We start from the raw sequence: 24,776 nt of genomic DNA, 5'->3' as shown, positions 1-24,776 counted from the left end.
CTCCCCTACCTGTCATCTCACACCCCTCCTCAGTCCACCAATCACTTCGGATTCCATTCTCACCACTCCTCTTCTCTCCTCTCCTCTCGAAGCTGGCCACCTTGCCTCTCTACTCTCAGTCCTGATGCAGGGTTTCAACCCAAAATGTCGACAATTTCTCTCCTCCCACAGATGCTGCTCGACCTGCTGAGTTTCTCCAGCAGATTGTTTGTTGCTCTTTATTTCAGCTTGCTTCTGTTTGACTAAATTATCTTTCTGCATGACATTCTTCCTCGTTTAAACTTTGCACATTTACATCCGTGACTAATAATGCCAATTTAGAAGAGGGAGAGGACTGGGGATGGAAGAGAGAAGAGGCTGAATGTGAAATGCAGAAAGCAAGTCTTCAATCACCTTCTTATAATTGCATAGTTTATGGCATAGCTTCCTATCCCTGCTTCTTTAGGCACTACCTCAAGTATTAGGATTAACATGTTCTCCCATTTCCCTCACTCCAAACCAAGTTTCATCAGCAGTCCAAACTAAGTTTAGTCACAATAACAGAATCTCTAGTGACGACTTTGCATTAGCTATGAATGGGAGGCAGGATGGGCAAATGTCTGGGGTCACAGCAAACAGCTAATTGTATGGTCAACGATATCAATTTACTCACAACAGTATTGTAAAGAATGGAGGAAATTAAACCACAGCAAACTTTCCCAATGTAAGCAAGATATTTTGACCCAAAATGCAGGGAATGGATTTATACACAGATTCTGTACTTCAGTTAAATCTCAGAAAAATTCCCTTTCTACACAACCCTCTCCAATTTTCTCTAATACTGAAAATTAACTTTATTTTCTTTGATTAAATGTTGTTGTTTACAGCAATGCAGTTACCAGGCTTGTTTGGCAGTAAAATTACACAATCACACCCACTGTGTCTTGGAATAGCACTGTCACTATATGCAGCCTTAAATCCTGATCAGATCACTTTAATCTCATCTCGATTTACCATTCATTGTTGCAGCCACTGCTTTATCCGCTTACTCCCAAATGGACAAGTTCATTGACTGCTCTCCCCATTTCTAACCAGCTTTTGCATTTATGTAGTCCACTTACACTTTTGTTCTCCATTTTGGACTTCTGGCATTTAATTTCTCTCCTTTTATCAGCTGAGAGGTTTAATTTAAAACAATCAGATAAATAGGGAATTTAGAAAAAAACTAGTCTCAGTAATAGTAACCATGAAGTTGCTGGATTAATTGCTAACCCCATCTAATTCATTAATGTTCTTCAAGGAACGAAATGTGCCATTCTAACCAGTCTGGCCTCCATCCAACTCCAGACCCATCAATGTAGTTCTCCCTCAACTGCTGCCACAACTCAGGAGCAATAAGGCACGGACAATAAAATACTGACATTGTCAGTGATGTCAATATCCTGCAAACAAAAAGAGTAATATTTACTCACTTATATTCAGTCGTTGTTGGGGTTGGGCCTCGATCTCGCTCACGATTTCTGTCTCGATCAGGTTCTCGTTCACGCTCTCGCTCTCGTCGTGGCCCTTTGTACTCCCAGTGGCTATTGGTGGTTTTATCAACCGCGTTAATCCAGGGCGTTTGTGCTGTGGACACTGCTGGGTAACCAATTAGTCCAGATTCTGGAAAATAAGTTTTAGGAAAAGCAGAGTGGATGCTTAGCAGCAAAATTCTGTCAATCGAGAAGGAAAGTCATTTACAACAATCATCCTTATTATATGTGAATTAATGAATAACAAATTGAAAAATAGGCACAATAAATTGAAAAATGCCTCAGTCACACAGCTGAGCAAAAGGTACAATAACTATTTACCTGAGGGGTCCAGTACCAATAGAACTATACTTCAATATGTTCAGCATCTTCAGAAATAGAGGTGATGACTGGGGGGCCGGGAAGTGGGGGAGGGAAAAGAAGGGGGAGAACAGGGTGAAGCAGTGGGAGAGAGAAGAACTGACAGGACCAAACCAAAATAAAGAAACAGAAGATTTTTTTTTAAAGATTCTGCTCTTCAGGAAAATGTTACTGGAGGTTCTAACTAGAATATATTGCTTTACAATATATTGAATATATTAGATACAGATATATCCAGTAGATCGGAATAACAATTACCTGAAGGATTATAGGGAAATAGAGGGGGTGGCCTGTTGTCATAGCCTGGAGGTGGAGCACTGGAAGAGCAGGAAGTTAAACATTAGGCACAAGAAATAATATTAACACAATGTCAATATCAATTTATTACCATTAAACCTTTCTTGTAAATTAAAAAATAAATGGAAATTTAAGTGAAATTGACATCTTTGTATTACATGATGCCCTGCTGTTATGTCTGGAAAGAGGTGATTCTATCCAGTAAACTTTGTAAAACTCAGATTCCTTTTAGAAGATTACAGAGTCCTTAAATTCAAATTAATACTTTAATTTTCTCTTGTGCAATACCAATTGGTTTCAATTTCATCCTGGAAACAAAGTTTTCTATTCTTAAATTTCACACAATCTGAAATTAATTTTTTCCTAAAACTCTGGATTTACAGTTGGCAATGTTGGGTAAAGGAAATGTCAGATTAAAAGTGCTGCCACCAGTTGGAGGAAAGATAGTTCGAATGAGAATAAATAATTAATGAATGTTGATGACCCTGTTTCCACTTCTTTGCCCCCATCACATCTACAAACCAAGCTGAACCCTCTCCATTCAGTTTAACTGAGTGGAAACAAAATTCCTTTAAGTCCCAACTTTAATCTTGTGATGTCATCTCTAGAAAGCAAATAGCTCCCTGTGCAACTACTTGCAAATCTTTCTGTAGAACAGAGTGACCTGGGAGTGCAGGTACATAGTTCCTTGAAAGTGGTGACAGAGATAGGGTAGTGAAGGTGGCATTTGGCATGCTTGCCTTCATCGGTCAGGATATTCAGTACACAAATTGGGACATCATGTGCAAGACGTTGGTAGGGCAATACTTGGTGTACTGCATTCAGTTCAGTCACCCTGCTATAGGAAGGATGTCATAAACTAGAAAGGGTGAAAAAAAGATTTACGAGGATGTTATCAAGTCTAGAGCATTTGGGTTATAAGGAGAGGCTGGATAGGCTAGGACTTTTCCCTCTGGAGCGTAGGAGGCCAAGTGGTGACCTTACAGAGGTTTATAAAATCATAAGGGGCATAGATAAAGTGAATAGCCACAGTTTTTTCCCCAGGGTAGGGGTATCCAAAACTAGAGGACATAGATTTAAAGTGAAGGGGAGAATGTGGTGCATATATGAAACGAGCTGCCAAAGGAAGTGGCAGAGGCAGAGGCAGGTACAATTACGACATTTAAATGCAGGCAAATAGGACCAGCTCAGGTAGACAACTTTGCTCGGTATGAACAAGTTGGGCCAAAGATCCTGCTTCAGTGCTGTATGGCTCTGACTATGAAACCCAGACTGGCAACTCTGTACATGGATGATCTCCTGGACATCTAACAACAGTCTCTCTTTGTTTCCCCTTCTTCCACTAATCAGAAAGCCCTGATCCAAATAGCGAGTATAGTGTTAATGTGCACATGTGAAAGAAGGGAAATAAATGGGGGAATGTGATTGATGGATTGCTCCCAAGAGCCTGTATTAATTCAATGGACTAAATGCCTCCTTCTACATCAAAAGGGAATATGAAAATGTGATGGCCTCTCTGAGAGGTGTGTTGGTCATTCAGATATTAAATTAAACACATGCAGCCTCACAACAGTTGTTCTGTTTCTAAACAGATGTTGGCCAGGTTTCCCAGGCACTAAGAAATGCATTGGAAAGGCCCAAGTCAAAGAGCTAAGTGATCAAAGGCCAGCAGAAACAAGAGCAATTCCTACAAGAGGGACAAAGGACCGCAGATGCTGGAATGAAAAACACGATGAAGCTGAAGGAATTCAGCTGGCCAGGCAGCATCCATGGAGAAAAGCAGGCAGTAAATGTGTCGGGTCAGGTCCTGAAGAAGGGTCCTAATCCGAATCGTTGACCAACTGCTTTTCTCCATGGATGCTGCCTGGCCTGCTGAGTTCCTCCAGCTTCATAGCAATTCCTACAAGCCCAATAAGCTACCCAAACTCTCCTACCACAGTCGATCTGCAAGCCTTCCACTGATTTTCCATCAGAATCCTCGCCCCACAATTGGTACAGTGCTGTAGTCTACATCCTCTCCCACTAACTGCTCTCACTCCAACCTGGCTGGGGCTCAGACCGAGGGCAGAATCTCAAAAATCTCTGTTGAATTTTCTATAATAAAGGGACTAGCCTGATCAGCTTTTCTCATTAATTACATCCCCTATGTTATATTTTCGCTGTGAATTTTCTTTGCACCTATTGATTTTTTTTGTAGTGATTAGTGTGTCTGCATCCTTAGATCCTCTGAGCTGCTGATTTACAAACTGTGTGGGGGGGGGGTGGTGAGTCTTCCTTGGAAGAAGGGAAGTTGTCAGGTGAAACCAGCAATTAATATTTTATAATTAGCAATTAAAATGGAGAGACTCTAAAAATAATAAATCTCTTTGAAGTGGGGTTCACCATTGTGTAGGCCAATCAGACTATGATTCAAGCTTCTTGGCAAAATAAACCCCCGAAGCACACATTGAAATGTATTTGTCTATTACATGCCCATTTTGCAAGTTTATTAAATTTCCATTGTGTCACATTCAACCTTCAGTATTATCAACATCGCAGTTTAACACTGTTTGTAAATCTTGAAATTGCATTCCTGGTTCCAAATTATGTAAAATATGATCGGTAGTCCTAGCAACATTCCCTTTAGAAAGCACTTCCACTATTTACTAGCCTGAGTGGTTTACACTGAACCTCACACTCCTGTTTTCTGTTTTGCAGCAAGCTTGTTGTTCAATTCATTAACAGCCCTCAACTCAAAATGCATTAACCTTATTCACATGAAAATCTAAATTTTCTGCATTATAATAACAGGGTTTCAAACACAAGTATGACATTGTCTGTATAGTGATTTAGAAACTACCTGAAGTCTGAAAGGAACAACATGAATGCAAAATCTTTCTTTCACTATACTGTAGTGCTTTTTCTCCACTCTGACAGATATCAGAAACTCATGAGATGGCACTTTATCTTACCCTTCTACGGTTGGCAACAGTAAAGCTGGAGGGGGCACAATTGGTGGTGGAAATAACCCTGCATAAAGAAAGCAAGTTCATTTTACAAAGCCAAACAAATTCAGAAAAATATTTCATGATTAAACTACAATTCACTAAAACAACAAAATTTGGTGTCTGGCAGCATGGCTCACAGGGTTTACATGCTGGATTTTTAACTCTTTGGCAAGAGCTACTTGGTATATTACAATTCTCCATTCTGGTCTGTCTGGTCACTGTCAAGCACAGAAATGACATGAATAATTGTATGGACGTTTCCCTAATAGTTTTAACATTTATCTTGCAAATGGTAGAGCAGTAGAGATTGGAAAGTTACAAAGTTTGATCCTAGATCTGTGTTGAGTTAGCAGATCTCAGCTTGGGCATTAAAGAGAGCTTTAAAGTGACTTCAAAGTATCACATTAAAGAGGCAAACATGAACATAATTCTTCAACATTTTGCAAAAATTTGTCAAGACTCCATTGTTACATCAGCATTGGTACTAGGTCTTAAAATTAACTATTGTTTCTTTATACACAAGAGCCCAAACACCATTCACTGGCCTTTTGCATTACAATAAACAATGAACTTATCAGGAGTATTTCAGGGAATGCTGCAAGAGACAAATGTATCTGTACTATCCATTCACATCATGCTCAAGTCAAGAATTTAGAATTTTGTACTTGTGGTTTTAAATGGGCTCACATAACTGTGTTTGCTGGTGAAATATCTTCAGTTAGAAGAGTACTCCTTTCTGTCAGAAACTTAAAGGTAACCCTGTACAAAAGTACTACTTATCCTTTTGACCCTCAGCGCCAACTGTGAAATCATCTCAGTGGTGTTGCTCCTAATATTTGTGAAATCAACTGCATTATTACTCCAGACTGGAGCTCAACAGATAAAGATTACATTGCTAATTGTGACAAAATTATTTCATTAAAATCATCAGCCTCTAATTGTAGATGTTTTGAGAAAACCAAGTGCATTTCTCACAGTTGTATATGTAAATTGAATGCAGGATTACCTGGTAGAGACCCAGGTGGCGGCATTCCTGTAAACACAAGAAGTTTCACTGGCTTAAAACAACAAACTGCATAAAACAATTAGCTGACTCGTAACATTCATTTTAATTGATAAAAAGAAAGTTCTCCAATTACCTGGAAGAGAGGTTCCTTCTGAACCATCCCAAGGCAGCAAAGAAAAATATTTTTTAACCCAATGATAATGTTGCTAAGTTACAGTAAAAGGCACCAGTATAGTTACACTGATAAACACCTGATTATTGTTGCATTAATCTGCCCAATCACTGACCATGTTGTTGTGTAGGCTCCCGAAAACCAAAAGCGCATTTTAACAAGATGAATACAAAGTGAATTCCACTGCATCCAAGAAATGTTTCAATATCAGTGCAAGAACGTTACCCATTGAAACAATGTAAGATGATGACAAAGTAGATATTTCCAAATAAACTATAATCCACATTTTATTTTTTAAGCTATTTTGCTAGTCAAATGCCAACAATGATTACTTTGTACAGTTTGGCACCAAGAAGAATGCCAAAAATGTCACTTTCCTTTAGCAAGGGATCTTTTACCCACTATTCAAAGGAGAAATCCATTATCCTGTGAGGTTTTGAACCCAACTAAACAAAATAGATAAAAAATAGTTTCCAGGTGCTCATCATTTTACAATAGAATCCCATAGGTAATTAAATCAATTTGTTGTACAGTCTAAGTAGAACAAGGAACTGATGGAAGAAGATTGAAAACTGGCCATTCTGCCTTTTGTATGAAGATATGAGGGCAGATACAGATGCAAGCCAACAGACTGGCATTCTTGATCTGTTGGATGAAGACAAGAAGTGGTGTACAGGTTTAGAGCATTTCTTCTCCCATAGAAGTATAGCTGTTGCAATTAAGGACATAATTTATTTATCCAAATTGGCTTATGCAACAACAGGTCAAATCTGTTAAACAATATGAAAAAAGATGGCATTTACAGGGAAATTAAATTCAAGTGCCTCCTCCCCTGCTGGGGATAGCTCATGGCTGCAGAACTCTTAGCAAGCTGAGGTCAGTGATGGCAAATTATTCAACATGAAGACATTATACCCAAATTCATTCCTCCTTCTCACCTGATTTTCACAGGTATATGTATTTTAAAATCACCTCCTGTTCCAGAGACCTTAAAAATAAATTATGATACCCCTAACACTCTTCACAGAGCCAGAGGACCAAATCAGCATCCTTCCCGATTTACATTACCTACCAAAACAGCAAGTAACATTTTTACCTACAAATCCAACTGAGCGAAGCAGCACTCACCCTAATCCTATTCATCTGTTCAATAAGGGTGTAAATAAATTCTGCTCCAATGCACTTAGAGGTAAAGACCCCTAGATTCAATCATTTAAACTGTGCAGTTTAATGTGACTAAAATTTACAGATACTAGTGAAGCAGAAGAAACAAAATTCAGTGTCTCTCTAGAAATAACAATACTTGAAGTACTTTGAAATGAAAAATCATGAGATTAGAGGCAATTTAAAATGTTTGAATAAATTCCCCTTAACTCTTTAGCTGGTGTTCAATATTTCAAAGAAAGATTAAATTACAGCAGATTATAAATTAAATAATGTGACAAACTGCAAATAGCAAATTTATAGTTTAGCTTTGGCAGAATTTTTTTTCTGGTAGCAGCACTTTAAAAATATGTGACTTCTCACAATGCATTAACCACAGACAGTTTCACTCATAACAGAAATTCCAGTATTTACCCCTACCTGCTATTCCTTTCTTATTGAACCTTTATTAGGTAATATGACAATTAGAAAACACAACCCTACTTAATAGTTCTCACCTGGTGGGTGCATAGGTGGTGGTCCACTCGTGACAGGAGGGGGTGGGTGCAGAGAAATGAGGGGGTGTCCAGGGTAATGGAGGAGGAGGACCAGTAGGGGCTGGAAATGGCGGTCTTTTGTTTCCATGGTCTCCGAGAACCTATTCTCCCAAACAAAAATACATCTTTTTATAAAAGAGCTAACAAATGTTTAATTGTCCTCTGAACCAAATACTTTCCTAGGCCATTTCACAGGGCACTCAATAGACAACCACAAGTATGGGTCTGGAATCATAAGGCCAGACTAGTGTAGCGGTTAGCGTAATGCTTTACAGCGCCAGTGACCCGGGTTCAATTCCGGCCGCTGTCTGTAAGGAGCTTGTACATTCTTCTCGCGTCTGCGTGGGTTTCCTCCAGGTGGTCTGGTTTCCTCCCACATTCCAAAGATGTATGGGTTAGGAAGTTGTGGGCGTGCTATGTTGGCGCTGGAAGCATGGCGACACTTGCGGGCTGCCCCCAGAACATGCTACACAAAATATGTATTTCACTGTGTGTTTTGATGTACATCTGACTAATAAAAGATATCTTATCAAAAGACTGCAGATGTTAGAAATCTTAAAGAAAATCACAGCAAGTCAGGCAGCAATTTTGGGAAGAGAAATAGAGTTAATATTTCAAGTCAAAGACCCAGGAATGTTAACTTTATTTCTCTTTTCACAGATGTTGCCTGACTTGCTGTGCGTTTCCAGCACTTACTGTTTTTATGCAGATTTCCTTCCCTGAATCCACTGGTTTCACAAACATCATTCCTGACGCTAGATCTTTATTCCTGATTTATATAAATGCCTGAGCCAGCAGCATAGTAGGCAATCTGATTCATACAATCACCACCCAGTGTAAAGGTGCTTGAATTGATTAGAATTTGCAACTTTATCATAATTTATTGCACGGTACATATTTAAACCCCTTAAATTTTTGTAACCACTGCAAGGATCATCTTTGCATTTCAAGTGCCAAATCTCCTGCATCAACTTAAACTCCGTACCTCATCTAAGATGAAACCAGAATCAAAGGTTTTTAATTAGGCAGGGACAACCAGTGTACCACAAAAATTATCTTGTGTCCTCACCACCCTCACACCCCAAACTGCCCAGAGTTTTATTGTTATATACACTGAAATTATGCTAGCTTTCACTGGCTGTTTTATTCTGCAATGTGTTTCATAAGCTGTTCTTTAGCACTCTTGAAGCTTCTCATGTTAGGCCCTTTTGCAGTTTAAAAAATATAATCCCACTGTTGATTTCCATAGCCCAGGTGCATCACTCTATTGTATTGCATTTGCCATTTGTTTGCCCAATCCCTTAACCTACATAGATCTCTTTATATCACAGCATATGTCAGTAGTTCTGTATGCTGAAAATAGTATACTGCTACTTGGCTATGGTAGGAAAATCTTACCCAAAGGACAAAAACATTGATAACATAAGTTATAATGGCAGAAAGTACCCTTTTAATTTGATTTCAGCAAAGATTATGAAGGCAAAATACAAATAATCTCAATGATTTTCTAAATCAGACAAAAAAAAGTTTTCTCAGATTATCCAGTAGTTTACACAGGCTTTGTGGTACCATATTAAATCTTTTAAAACACAATTTGAAACCTTCTGCTAAAGAACCACACTCTAGAAACTTCCTCAATTAATTGTCTGCTAATCATTAATGGGGTCTGAAAGAAACCCATTGACAGAATCCATGGATAAAAACTGAACATGACCATGCATTATTTGCCATTGCTCACATCTTCTCCTGTGCCATTAGGATAGACAAATTGCAAGATTCCAGAAACAACAAGTTAAATGACCAGTTAATGTTTATGATTCAACTGTGGGATAAACATTGATAAGATATCTTTATTAGTCACATGCACATCGAAACACACAGTGAAATGCATCTTTTGCGTAGAGTGTTCTGGGGGCAACCTGCAAGTGTCGCCACGTTTCTGGCGCCAACATAGTACGCCCACAACTTCCTAACCCGCACATCTTTGGAACGTGGGAGGAAACCAGAGCACCCGGAGGAAACCCACGCAGACACGGGGAGAATGTACAAACTCCTTACAGACAGTGGCCGGAATTGAACCCGGGTTGCTGACGCTGTAATAGTGTTACGCTAGCCGCTACGCTACCGTGCTATTGGTGCATTGGCTGTGATGCCGGGGAAACTTTCTTGTTTGAATAGCATCATGGAATCTTTTCCATCTACTTAACAAGCTGAAGGAGCCTTGATTTACTTTCTCATTAGGAAGATGAAAAGTCTGACAACAAACCATTCACACATTTGTATATTGTGTTACATTCTCAAATAAGCAAATCCTGGGAGTACCACTTCTATTTAATGCTGACCCCAAATGAACATCAACACCCAACACAAAATACTTTTCTCACCTCTTCTATTGAAATTATGACCTTGCTGCAGTACTGTGCCATGGGCACTGAACGCCTCTCTCAAGCATCTCAAAATTACACTATTCAAAACGGAGCATCTCCACTTTCACATCAGACATACAGAAGAACCGAAGTGGGAGTGCGCTGTGCCCATAACATTTAACAGCAATGTATCCTTACAATGACACCACTTGCTTTTAACAATAAATAATCCAATTTTATTTTTGTCATTAATATCAGGAAGAAAATAATTTACCTGAATTGTACTCTCATCTCCTCCATGCTTGTCTCGCCGCCTTCCTTCTACCCTCCTGATGGAACCCGTGTATCCACCAATAACATCAATTGTGCCAGCAAGTTTTCTGGAGGAAACACTTAATTTTACATTAAATCTGACAGTTCCAAAGAGTTGGGTCAAATAAGAACTGAGAATCAGTACCATTTAAAAATACATTGTTTCAAAAGATACTAGTTTAAACCAGATTTTCCAACAATGTTATATATACTGTAAATACACGTCTCCCACGTTATGGGGATTGTTCCTAAAAAACAGCTCATATCACAATTTTCCATAATATACATGCATCAGGAAATACAAGTTGAAAAAAATGTTATTTATTTATGTTTTCACATTCGTGAATTCTGTAAGGACAATTTTTTAAATTCCCGAGTGCCAAGATAGGGTATCACAAATGTGTACTTGTTTTCATATTTATTCCTCCATCTCTTTGCTAATTATGTCACATGACTACTATAGCTGGTTTAGATTGGCCATCTTAATGCAGGTCACTGATTGATGTTGGAGTTTTGGAATTTTCCTAATCTGTATGGCTCAGTTGCAAAATTTTACACTTTACACTTTCTTCAGTCACAAACTGTAGTATCTACAAGACTTAAAAAGGAAAATATTAGCTCTCCAGCTGATGCATTTTCAATGCTAAATATATTCTGAATTTACATTTCCCCATTACTCACATAAGAAAACCTCTCCTTAAAAGCATCACAAAAATTTCTTCTCCACCTACTGTGCAGTGCTTTAAGGTTTATTTAACATTCCAGCTGAAACAGTGGGTGACTTCAGTAGCAGTGCATCTTACCTATTGGGTGGTGGGCCTGCCTTCATCCTTCCTCCAGGTGGAGATGTGAAATCAGCCTTCAATTCCACTTTTGGCAAATTGTTTTCTACCTCCTTCTCCACATTGCACGCTCTCCCTTGCTGAAAATACGTGAAATGGAAGTGTCTTAAGTAATACCTTGAAGCAGATGTGCAAAATTTTAACAATGTCCCATGGGCCTTTTCAGATAGATGAAAGGATTACATGGTACTATTGAAAAAATGTTCGAGACAACATTTCTCATACCAATGGCCACTAAAAGAACTAGCTATTTTCCTCAAATGAACATTTGCATATGTGACAACACCACAAAAACAATTAAACTAGCCGTGAATTACTTCAACATTCTGGGGACGAAACCCACTGTACAAATACTAGTTCTTTCTTTGCTCACATACTACTGTAAATTCTAAGAAGAGAACCTAGGGTCTGTGGATTGTGCTCTGTACATATCCTTGAACACCAAATATGGAACATTTAACTGACACACATTTTATCCAATACATCAGCTTTTGACAAGACTTCCTAGAGGTTCTTGCTTTCTTGTAATTAACAAATTCAGGACCCACTGCCTGTTAATTCTATGACATAAAGTTACAAGTTAATTATTATCCTTTATAGTTATTAAACAGCTAAGTGCTCTACCAATATTTTGTTCTCTGAACCAGATGCGATGATGGGATCAAGTCCCAACTGAAGTCTTCGTTGTTTCTCACAATAGGCTTTCCAGGTCTCTTCATTGAAGCCATAGTTAAAATAGTCTGAAAGGTCAGCTCCTAGGCAAAAAACAGAGAGAAAATGGGTACATGTTGCTTAAGCGTCATTTAGTCTAACAGTAAATTTTCCCTCCTACTTTCCCAGTGCAATACTCATTTTCATTAACCTTGCCTCTCTACTCCCACATCCATCCATATAATTTATAGAGGAACTACAGCCTTCATGTAGCCCATATTATCTGAACTAGTGCTTTCCCAGGACAACCCAAACCTGAAGCAGTGCCTGTTCTTTGTTGCTCTTTTGCTTCTTTGATAGAAATATGCACCCACCTTTCCTTAGAGAAAGGATAGTCTCCTGGTCATGCTGCACAAGAATGAGAATTACAGAATGGGCAATTATATATTATCTGTTTGCAAGTTATATTTGTTTAAGTGAAAAAAAAACTTTCTTCCTAACTAGTTTCTTACTCTGCAAATTTACCTACATCAAAATCCATATTTCTCTACATATAGGGACTGCCATCCACTCAGTGTTCAAATAAATTCATACACTGTAGGAAAGTTGCAGTCCAATGATTCCGGACTCCATTTAACTCTATCAAACTCCATAAAAACTCCTATCTGGAAATTACACTGGAACAGGGAAGTTGCAGTCCAATGATTCCGGACTCCATTTAACTCTATCAAACTCCATAAAAACTCCTATCTGGAAATTAGACTGGAACAGGGAAGTTGCTGCAAATTTATGTTGTCAGTTTTACAGGAGTTTCACACGATTAGAAATCTTAATAATTGTAATCAAGAATTCTTATGCTAAAACACAAAAAAATATCGTCTTATCATTCTGCCAGCTAGGACTCTACAAACCAGATCTACCTTTGTATATGTAACAACATCAACCACTTCAAAACCAACTATCTGACTATATAATGTTTGGAAAATCTGAGGAACTGAAAGATGATAAGTAAGCTTGTTTATATTTGCAATGTAAACTGTGCTAAACACAAAGCCAAAACAAGAAAAGGTCTTACATTTAAACTTACCTGGTTTCCTCCATGGTTTATCTTCAAATGAGTCCAAATCAGCTTCAATCACAGGAATTCCATTGATGCTTCCAGGGGCATCAAGGTCAATGCCTCTAGAATGCAACTTTGCTGTGTCAGGAACAAAAAAGACATTTTATAATGAGAACAATTTACCACCATTCGAAATCTATTTGCCTTAACCTGCATAATTCATATTACAGCCTTTTCATGGATTTCCTGAATTGGCTACAGTTATCCCTATTTGCATATTCACCTCTGACTATCATATTAAGTACTTGAACATAATAGGAATCTGATCAGAATCATGACAATATCACGTACTTATTATATTTCCTTATGACACAGGAGGAGGCTATTGACATTTCGTATACATGCCAGGTGTCAGAGCAACTCAATCAGTCACATTCTGACAATTATTTCTCTGTAACCTTTTCTCTTACATAAGCCAATTAATATCACTCTAATTCGCCTACTAGCCACCTACACTAGGGGCAATTTACAATAGCCAATTAACCTAACAAACAGCATGTCTTTGGGATGTGGGAGGAAACTGGAGCACCAGAGGAAAACCCATGCAATCACCGGGAGAAAATGAAAACTCCTCACACAAAGCTGCAGAAGTCAGAATCAAACTCAGGTCACTGGAGCTGTTAGACAACTGCAATACTTGCAGTACCACTGTGTTACCCTCTCATTAAAAAATACAGAGAGTGAACAAAATCTTTCAAGGTGCAGAATTGTTTTAAATGCTTAATCTGTGTGAATATGTAAAATGTGTTTGACAGAGAATAGATCAGATAAACATCTAAGAATCTCACTTCTAAGGATCTGTTGAAATATCTTTTCACTACCCACTGTCTGCATAATTTCACTTCATTTTGTTCACGCAGAAATTGCAAAGTAATTCTTCTTAAACCACATTAAAAGCAAAACATTAAATGGATATTTAATAAATAAAAATGCTAATGGCTTCAGCAATAAAATGTTTTAGCTCATCTTTATTGCGTTAATTGTTAAAATAACAGCTTTAGTTGGCTGCACTTTTATGGTGCATTTTACAGACTTTCAGCTCTAAGAGCATTGATTAGCTTCTAATTATTCATTTGTGTGGTTATTACATTACCGGCAGGCATGGAAAATCTATCATCAAGCTGTTCCAACTGTGAGCACCATCTATTACTCCAATATGTTCCCTAATACCAGCCATTGGAGTAATCAGTGGCCAAAAATAAGAGATTTTTTGTTCTTCCTCTTCTGGAGCTGTAGGAGCCAATTGCTATGAATTCACTGCTAACCCAGTCAAGATTAGCCAAATGCAACATGGAAGCTAAATGGAAAATTAATTAGGATTTGTAACAAGTCCAGATACTAAGAAATAGAAATTAACTTAGGTAATTTCCAATCATCCTACATAAACCTATTCAATTAATATTGATTAAGCTTCTGCTAATAGCAAGACTACTGTATAATATTAGATGAATTGCTATTTAAACACACATACAAAGATAGTCAGAAAAGATCAAAACCCAGAAACATTACTAAGGACAATTTAACAACTTTTACATTCAACCACAATGTAATCCCACAATGAAAAAGCATAGTAATTTGAAATTATGTTGTAACATCTTAAATTGTTTTGCATATTAAAGCACAGCTGAAATTGGTCCTTTCCAACTCAATAGATATTGACTGCAGACTTCCACAAGTTGTATGATTTAATAAGAAATATCACCTTTCCAACCAGGTAGTAGTTTAAGGGAACAGAAATAACTGCTTCTGCACCGCACTGATTCCACCTTTGTCGAACCATCAGTGTTATCTTTTCCAGGGTTCATAATAGTCTTCTCTTCTTTGTGTCTAGCTAACTTGAAATCTTACATGATTTCTTATACTCCAGCATTTGTGCTATTGAGTTACAGTTAGGTTTCCTCTGCTCCCCAATTCTACATTGATCTGAACATCCTTCACACTTCTTTATTTCTTTGACAATCTATTATCTTCCTCAAATGATCTCTACACTTCTGCTCATTTTCTCTTCAGGCTATCTAGAATTCAAGAACCAATTCCTTTAAACACTTAATTTCTTTAAAACAGATTTAAGGTTAGACAAACTACCAATAAAGTTTAAATTCCTAAACTAAAAAATATAAAGATACAGCTGAAATCAAGAGCTGACGACGTTAAAATCATCCAAAGGACATGGATTATTGTTACTGTTGATAGTAACGCTCTCTCTAATCATTTACAATTATCTTAAAGTTACTGGGGTATATATTATTATTTTTGAACTCATTTATTTGAACAAAAAAAATCACTGTCCACCTCCTCATCTCTTTGCAGATCTCTGTACTAAATGGTTATCAAAAAACTAAACCTAAAAAGGTAATCCTGGAGGTTTAATTAAGTTTTTTCCTGGCCCACTTGGAGAATTATACAAGACTTCAGGAACTCAAATTAGTGGAAAGAGCTGACTGGTAGTAGATGCAATAATTATGCAGAGAAGTTTAATGAAACGTTCTGTAAAGAACAAGGGGTGTAAATATTAAAAGTAAAATACTGAATAATGTAGTTGAACATACACCCATGGAAACATACATAAATCCTTCAAAGTGGGAATATAGATAAAAATAAGTTCATCACTTTAAATTTAATAAGTATACAAGTAAATGACATATCACTGTTAGATCACTGTATATGGTTCAAGACATCTGACTTAATAAAAGGACATTAAAGCAATGGAGAGCGTACAACACAGATTCAGATCCAAAACTGAGGTAATTAAAAAAAAGTATTGAGAAAAAAAATTGGAGACACTGAAGACAAATAAGGAATTTATTTCAAAGGAATGTGCAATATTTTGGTAGAGCAAGCAGGAAAAGACTACTTCCTCTGGCCAGAATTCAAAATTGTAAATGTTGTTACAAGAGGAGAAAGATTAGGAGAAATTTCTTTGCACTGTGTTATTAAGAGCTTTGGCACCAGCAGCAAGTCAGACTGAAACATGGTATCATTTTAAGAGTAAGTGAATGCAGATATAAGAAACAGGAAGATCTAGAGTTATGGGAAGGGGTAGAACAGTGGCATTAGTGTGGAATTCCTTACGCGAAAGGTCAGCATAGACTGGATGGATCTACTTTGCTCCTTCAATGTTGTAAATTTCTGAGATCCAGTTCCAACAATATTGGTCATTAGTGTAATGGTCTGTAAATAAAAATATGTATTTTTGGTCAAACCATTTATCTAACTGCTGAATAAACACCCTCACTAACCTGCAGAAGAGCCATAGGTACGTCCACTCTTCAGATTCAAATTCATTGGAGTCCCCCTATATAATTTAAACACATCAAATTAAAACATTTTTCAAAACATAACTTTATAAGAAATTAGTGCATATAATATGCTGGTAATAACACAAGCAACTTTCAATTATTTATCCATTATTCCACCTCAGTGTATGATTGAAAGAAAAAAATGTTTTGGTATACCTAACTATTTTAAAAAATTTTCTTGCTTCAAAAAAGGATGGTCATGATAGAAGACAGAGCATCATAAGAAAATATCAATGTGCATTTTTACCTTTTATTTATTCTTATTATGATGCAGGAGGTCATTTGGCCCATCAGATCCATGCCAGCTCCCTGAGGAGCAATCCTATTAGTCCCATTCCCTGCTCTCCTTATTTTGTGTATTCCTGCAACCTATTCCTTCTAGCATATGCTCACCACTTCCATTTTGATTCTTTCTCTCACTAACCTATTCTTTCTCCCCTTAACCTACACTAAGAGCTAATTTACACTAGCTAATTAACCTACCAGCAAGTTTTAGGGATGCAGGAGGCAAATGTGAAAACTTCATACAGACAACACCTAGGTGCTGGGAGCTGTGAGGCAGCAGTGCTAACTGCTACACCACCAAGCTACCTTCTCACAACTACAAGTCATCACTAGAGTATTTGCAATCAATTAAGTAGTATTTGGGAGGACTTCACCGGTTAATAATTTGGACACAGCCAACAATAATGACCAGAAAATATATCTTAACACTAATCAAATAACAAAAACCTGCAAACGTTGAAATCATCCCTTTTCTCTCTTCCACAGGAGCAATTGCGTCCCCCTTGTCCTCACCTTCCACCCCTCCCCAGCCACCTCATTCGACAGATCATCCTCCATAATTCCGATCACTTTCAGTATGATGCCAAAACCAGACATATTTTTCCCCTCCCCTTCCAGCATTGTGTAAAGACTGTTCACCCTGCAACTGCATAATTCACTCTTCCATCTCTACCCACACCCATTCCCCTTCTTACAGCAGCTTTCCTTGTAGCTGCTGCAGATACAAAACCTACCCTTGTACTTCCCTCTTCCTACTATTCAAGGACCAAAGCATTCCTTCCAGGTGAAGCAACAAATCTCTTGTACATCATCCAGTTATTCATCTAAAAACTTGAAAAGGTTGGAAGAAGGTACCGAAGGTCTTATGCTAAATTTGCTGATGACAGAAAGACAGATAGAAAAGTAAGATGTGAAGAGGACATTAGGGGGTGATAAGGAGACATAGGTAGATTAATTGAGTAGTCTAAAATCTGTCAAATGGAGTACAAAATACAAGGAGTATTATCTAAATGGTGGAAGATTGCAGAGCTCTGTGATGCAGAGGAATCTGGGTGTCCTGGTATCCAACTCTCAAATGCAGATGCAGTAAATAGTTAGGAAAGTTACAGAAATGTTAACATTTATTGGTAGGGTAATTGAATACAAAAGTTGGGAGACTATAGTTATATAGCCACTGACGACACCTCCACATCTGGAGTACCAAATACAGTACTGGTTGCCTTCTTTAAGGAATGATGTTAATACAGTGGAAACCTATTCAGAGAACAGTTACTGTACTAGTAACTGGAATGAACTATTCATCTCTAATGAGCTAGGCTTGTATTCACTGAAGTTTAGAAGAGTGAGAGACAACAGGATTGATAGGGTGGATGTGAAAAGGATCCTTCCTGTTGTGGGAGGTTCTAAAACTAGGAGTCACTGTTAAATAAAAATGAGAGGTCACCCACCTAGGGCAGAATTAAGAAGATTTTTTTCCACTCAGAGCATCATAAGTCTTCCTCAAACAGCAGTGGAAATAGGAGAGAGGTAGATAGATACTTAATAAGCAACAGGGTGGAAGGTTAACACATATAAATATGGAATTAATGTTACTGTCAGATCAGCCATGATCTTTTTAAATGGTGCAAAAGACCAGAAGGTCTGAGCAGCTTACTCCTGCTCCTAAATTTGAATGTTTATGCCAATACATTTTTGAATGTTATAAGTTGATGTACATCATTTGGGGTTCAGAATGTGGTTTCCTTTACATTGAGTTACAACTTCTGTTCAGTTTGCAGGGTGATCCTGAGCTTCCAATGCCCATTATTTTAATTCTCCATCATACTCCAGCCCCTGACTCTGCAAGGAAGTTTGAGGAACAGCATCTTCCAGCTAGCTACATTACAGCCCTTAGTACTTATTTTGCACTATTTATTTTGTAATTTATAGTAATTTTATGTCACTGCATTGTATTGCTGCTGCAAAACAACAAATTTTACCACATACCAGTCAGTGATAATAAACCTGATTCTGATCCTGATGTCCAACCTTTCCAATTTGTCTCAGATCTGGCCAGTTCTGATGGAACATTATCAACATGTAATGTTAACACAGTTTTTTTTTATCATCACAAATGCTAGGTGAACTGTTGGGCACTTCTACCATTCTCTTTTATTTCAGATTTCCTACACCACTGTTGTAGTGTTGTTTTCTCTTGTCTCTAATCTGCCCTCATTCACCTTCTTCTGTTTCCCTCTATTTAGGTGTAATCAACAAGCCTTCACCACTTTATCTAAACCTGCACCACAACTTTTATATCATCCAATCTCTTTTGGTCTCCATCCTTTCAAAAATATTCCCTTTCAATCCTCCCCATCTCTGCAAATTAAAACATGTTCAGTTTCTAAATTTTCCCAAGTTTGATGACAGGACAGCAACCAGAAACGTTAAAATGGCTGAGGGATAAATGCTGCCCGGACCTGGGATGAAATGCCTTCCTCTTCAAAATGTTGCCAAGAAGGCACTACTGAGGAGACAGATGAGATGTTAACTAAGGAGTGTATCACTGTACTGCACCAGAAGAAGTAACGGCCTAAATCCACATCATCAAATCCCTAAGGTGAGAGCTGACTTCACAACCTTTGGCCTAGTAAGATTTGTGATTCTACTAAAGAGACAACTGACAAACTATTTTGTGCAAACTGCAAAAACAATATCCTTCAATATTCTGTCTGATTTGTGTTTTTCTAGCATTGTTACAGCTTTTTGCAAAAATCATAGCTGTCTACAAATGTGCTATTTTGGAAACAAAGTGATTGCTGCGGGTACAAAGTCAAGCAACAAAGATGATCTTGGGTTATTAAGAAAAGTCGAGAAAAAATAACTAGTTTCATTTCTAGTTTTTTTTTAAGTAATCGACAAGAGAGGGAGGTGATGGGAGCTTTTCTCTTTATGTGATTGACTTGACGATTAGTTAACAGGAAATCTAGCTGAAGGTGGCCATAAAAATTCAGACGGGAAAGATGCACAATGGAAGAAATTTAGGAATGTGATGAAGTGGCAGTAAAGTTAGCCCCAAAACCAATTTACATTTGTTTTATTCTGCCAACTTTAGTGAAATACAGAGTATCTACTTCTGTGAAATCACGCCAACTCACTTACATATACTGTGGCGCACCCGTTTTAATGTTGCCAATGGTGACCTTCACATCGTCATCATCGCTGTCACTATCACTGTCATCCTCATCACCACCATTTTGTGACACCTAAAAACATAAAAATCCTTTACAATCGTAAGTGTACTAGCATCCTCTTGATGCAGGTCAGGACAAAAATATCTTAATTATCTTCCCGAGGGACATTGGTCAAATACAAGCGAGATAGATGTGTTCAATTCAACTTGTTGTTGATATGTGACTGATGATTCCTTTGATAAGATACTGCAGGAAAACCTATAGTATAATCAACTTCTTTGGCTTATTCAAGTTGGGGAAGGATCCTGCAACACATTGGCACACTGGCATTTTAAGAAATTGTTCAAATCCACCAGTTGACAGATGAGAGAAAGCTTTCTCTGCACTGACTGGAAGAATCCTCCAAGAATAAGGCCAATGTAGTTTCAAATCAGTTTCTATGTGGCTGGAGTACATAATTCAGCTATCCATCACTTGGCTGGCAATAGAGTCACAAGGACAACCAATGTAGGAAATGAAAACATTATAGTGACAGCAAGGTGTTCCCTTTTGATGTTGGTTTCAAGGACATGTTGTTGAGGAACAATGGGAGACTATTTTCAGCAAATAATTTTCCATTTCTGATGGCACAAATTACAATACCTATTTACATTTAGCAGGAATTCTTCCCAGTGAACAAGAAACCAATATTGATCTCAGCCAATGGCTCCAAACATAGACTTTCTGCAGTGAGCATTGAATTAAGGTTCCATACAAAAGGAAGGCCAATGAAATTCCTCCTTTCCCTCATTTTTTTTTGCTGCCCATGTAGACCAGTCATCCTCCTGAGTGAGATCAATCATTAAACTTATGCTGATTTATTCATGGTATCCACTGAGCCGAAGAGGGATGTTTCAAACTTTCTACTTTTATTGCTCACTCAGTTGCTTATCAAGGAATCAAAATACTTAAAAGTTAAATTTCTATAGAGAAAACAATGAATCGTGTCAAAATTAGTGTTGTCCAATGTATTGCCTGTGTGTGTGTGTGGTGGAAACAGGTACTCTCACAACATTCAAGTAGTATCTCGATGAGCACCTGAATTGTGAAATCACTGAACACTATGGATGAAGTGCTGGTAAATGAGATTGGTGCAGATTTGTAATAAATGGTCGGCATGGACATGGTGAGCCGAAGCACCTGACTTTATGCCGTATAACTCTATTACTATTATTTCTACTGGAGTTCCTCTGTCTCCATCTTTGGTTTTCTTCACTCTTTCTTTCCCCTACAAATTTTCCCTCTTATTTTATTTTTGGACCTATCATCAGCTTACCCCATCATCCACAAACAATCAGAACAGCCGTTTTTTGGGAAAATTTTTTCAAATGCCAGTTCCATGAAACTACAATGCAACATCTCTGTCTTTCTCACGTGGAGTCCTTCAATCACTCTGATGGTAGACCGAGCTCATATTCAGAGACATATTGCTTGGTTGCTTTATTTCACAACAATGAAACTAGAAGGGTAACATATAATGTCAGTAAAATGTATCTGTGATGAAAAATATTGACACACTATACTCTCTGTCATCCTCATCAGTCCAATTTTCACACTGTCTTTTGTTTGCTCACTCACAGCACTTCAGGTCATAAACTTTTGCTTGACTTTCCATAGTGTCTTATATTTCACTATTTACAGCTGGTAAAAGCAGAAATTATCTTTTCAGGCTGATAACCACTGTTAGATAAAGAAAGTGCAGAACAAGAATATCAACTCCCTCATCCTTCAAACTCTGCACACTCTTATCAGCAAAATGGAGAAACTAATGTCTTATCAGTGCAGCTGGGTCAAAAGGAGCACCAAAGTATAAAATGACAGAAATGTTTGTTACCACATTTTCAGTTATTCCTACTAGTCAGAGGGATAATATGATAACAATTTTAAATCTATTACACAGAAACTGAAATTACCCACTAAAATATTTCAATCTTTTTAATTGGAACTTTACCCAATTAAATAAGGAATGCAATCTAATGATGTGAATGCCATTCGAAAACTTACACCTTCAGCCATTTCCAAGTTGCCGACTTTGAATTCAGGTGATGTCTCCTGCAATGGTTTTACAGAGTCCTCACCCCTGCACAAGCAAATATATCAAAATGAGTAGCCAGGTTAAATGAAAACAAAAAGTAGGATAAAGCCATTTGACACACTTGAAAGGTAATTTCAAAAATTGCAACATTATGTACCTGCCTTCTTTCCTTTATATTTAACATTAATACTTTACAATAGTTGCCTGGAAACTAGCAATTACAGTCATATGTGATGCAAGCATCCATGCTTTATTTTGTTGGCCTAGATAACATGGGTCCATAGGTCATTTGCGTACCAAGTTTTCTTTAATAGTTGGTTTCCAAATTTTCAGTTTAAAAACAAAAGAATTCTTTGTAATGTGCTCCTTTGTGAAGATAAACAGCTTGCAAACTCTGCCTAATGATAAAGCATAAAACATACTTGCTAATTAGGTTTCTAGGTAGAATTTTTACATGGCAAAGCTATTGAATTAGATATAAATAGAAATATTTTTCAGATGAAAGAAATTCAACAGTTTGTTAACCTGCAAAACTTTCATGTGAGGTTACACCATGAGCAAGAAATCCTTCATGTTTGCACCTCAGAATGGGAGTAAAAGGAAAAGATTTTTATGGTGCCAGTAGCTGGTTAATTAAATACCTCTTCCCAAAACAAATATAAAGAGTCACAGAAATCAATTCTATGTGTATTTGATAACCTGATTTCTTTCACTTAGTCACACCAAAAAAATGCTTTGCTGCACTTAGCAACAATGGCAGTGAGCTGAAAAAAAAATCAGTCACAGCAAGCGGTATTTAAAAAAATAAGCTAAAAAGATAAAGTAAGTATCAATATGCACTGTCCAGATTGGTTTTTAAAACTACAATTTAAGCAGCTTGCATGTAAAAAATTCAAAAACATTTACAAATGTAATCCTTTCAGGATTCAGAAAAGTCACATAGAATAATTTCCAAAGCTAAAGGCCACCTTGTTAATAAAGAGCCACAGAGAAAAAGACTTAGGCAGATAGAAATCCTGTTTCATACCAACACAGTGATCACATCTGAAAAGATAAATTATTAAATAAGGCACGCGTGCAGAAATACAATGATGATTAAAAACAAAGTATGAAGAGCCATTTAAGATGTTTCAAGTAAATTAAGAGTTAAAATTTAGGAATGATAGGTCCATTGTACTGAGGAACAATATTCAACTTCCAAATGAAAGAGTCAAGGAATCCAAAGCACCCAATGGAATATTGCACATTAAAATTGAGATTCTTACCCATCAACCAAAGCTGCCTCTTCTTGTTTACCAGGATTTTCATCTGTAAATAAAAGTAAATTGGCACAAATCAGTAGACATATAATTTCAAATTCAATGATTTAGAAAAATAACCAACACTGTAATCTTCAGATTGAAATTGAGGGGGAGATTGACCATCGGTTAGGAGGTACAGGAGCCTGAAGATCCATACTCATGAAGGAACAGCTTCTTCCCCTCCGCCATCAGATTTCCGAATGGTCCATGAACACTACCTCATCATTCCTCTTTTGCACTATTTGTTTTTGTAACTTATAGTAATTTTTAATGTCTTTATGTCTTGCACTGTACTGCTTCCGCAAAACAACAAATTTCACGACATATGTCGGTGATAGAAAACCCGATTCTGATTGAAGCAATGCAAAACTTGAACTGCACTTGAAATTCAAATGTCATTTGGTTCTCAATTACACTATGAGGTGCAGGCTGATTTCCAGTAGGTAAACTTTCACTGTTTGAAGGATATTTCAGCATTGTTGAGTACAAAGTGTTGGTTAGAAAACACTCATTGATGACCTCTGCATCTTTCACCACAGTAGCCTAATTGCAACACTTAATATAATAAAACTTTAAAAATTAAAAGAAAGCAATACTGTTCTCCAAAAACCTCAGTAATTCCTCCATCACAACAATCATTCTTAGGCAGAGCCCAACTCAGTTTGTGCACAGAAATTTTAATTTTCCAAATTAGGATCATAACTAAAAGTTGACTCAGCATGAATTAATTTAAAACACTGAACTGTTTACCGTTAAGGTATAGTCAGTGATATCACCAGAATGGTACCAAGGGTTAAATAATGAAGGACAGGTTAAACAAAATAAGACGGGTAGTGAAACTCTGAAATTCTCTGCCCGAGGCTGGTAGAGGCCAGATCATTAAGATGGAAATAGATAATATTTGAAAGATTGAGGGTTATGGGGAACTGGACAGAAGGAGTGGAGGTCTGCATAGATCGACCATGATTGTATTGAATGGCCGGGCAGGCTTGAGGTTCCTGGTGGCCTACACCTACTCCTATTTTCTTTGTTCTTGTGTGAACAAGTCCTTTAAGTATACTGGGTATAGGTATTCCTCAATTTAGAAACTTTTGCTATAATGCTATTCGGGTACATATTCTTGAATTACAAAGCTTTTTTTTGCTGTAAAGATACCAATCTCTACTCATGACGTATTTCATACTTGCTGCCATGTCATTTTGCCTTTAGAGCGACATTGAGATCACAGAGCTTCACTTATTATTGGGATTCACCACAATTTATTCTGTGTATCCTTCAAGATGGTTTTAAAATGCTCCAGCATTTCTGAGGATTGCATCA

General features: G+C 37.4%; 1 protein-coding gene across 3 annotated transcripts in view; it reads right to left on the bottom strand.

Moving 5' to 3' along the window:
• Window positions 1–1,492: 1,492 nt before the first annotated feature.
• LOC127573678 (pre-mRNA 3'-end-processing factor FIP1-like) overlaps window positions 1,493–24,776 on the bottom strand; it is a 32,887-nt gene continuing 9,603 nt past the window's right edge. For 2 of the 3 annotated variants that reach the window (XM_052022096.1, XM_052022094.1), the window contains exons 2-14: window positions 23,421–23,463; window positions 22,125–22,200; window positions 20,050–20,153; window positions 16,564–16,619; window positions 13,292–13,402; window positions 12,178–12,308; window positions 11,515–11,633; window positions 10,674–10,791; window positions 7,995–8,134; window positions 6,162–6,188; window positions 5,120–5,177; window positions 2,130–2,188; window positions 1,493–1,641 (exon numbers count right to left, since the gene is read on the bottom strand). In XM_052022096.1, coding sequence (XP_051878056.1) covers window positions 2,168–2,188; window positions 5,120–5,177; window positions 6,162–6,188; window positions 7,995–8,134; window positions 10,674–10,791; window positions 11,515–11,633; window positions 12,178–12,308; window positions 13,292–13,402; window positions 16,564–16,619; window positions 20,050–20,153; window positions 22,125–22,136 — 897 coding nt within the window. In that variant the 5' untranslated portion in view covers window positions 22,137–22,200; window positions 23,421–23,463 and the 3' untranslated portion in view covers window positions 1,493–1,641; window positions 2,130–2,167. The remainder of the gene's footprint in view (window positions 1,642–2,129; window positions 2,189–5,119; window positions 5,178–6,161; window positions 6,189–7,994; window positions 8,135–10,673; window positions 10,792–11,514; window positions 11,634–12,177; window positions 12,309–13,291; window positions 13,403–16,563; window positions 16,620–20,049; window positions 20,154–22,124; window positions 22,201–23,420; window positions 23,464–24,776) is intronic. The other variant, XM_052022095.1, reaches the window with a different exon arrangement.

The sequence above is a fragment of the Pristis pectinata genome, chromosome 8 (genome assembly GCF_009764475.1).
Source record: "Pristis pectinata isolate sPriPec2 chromosome 8, sPriPec2.1.pri, whole genome shotgun sequence".
NCBI lineage: Eukaryota > Metazoa > Chordata > Chondrichthyes > Rhinopristiformes > Pristidae > Pristis > Pristis pectinata.
This window is presented reverse-complemented; position numbering and strand designations above follow the sequence as displayed.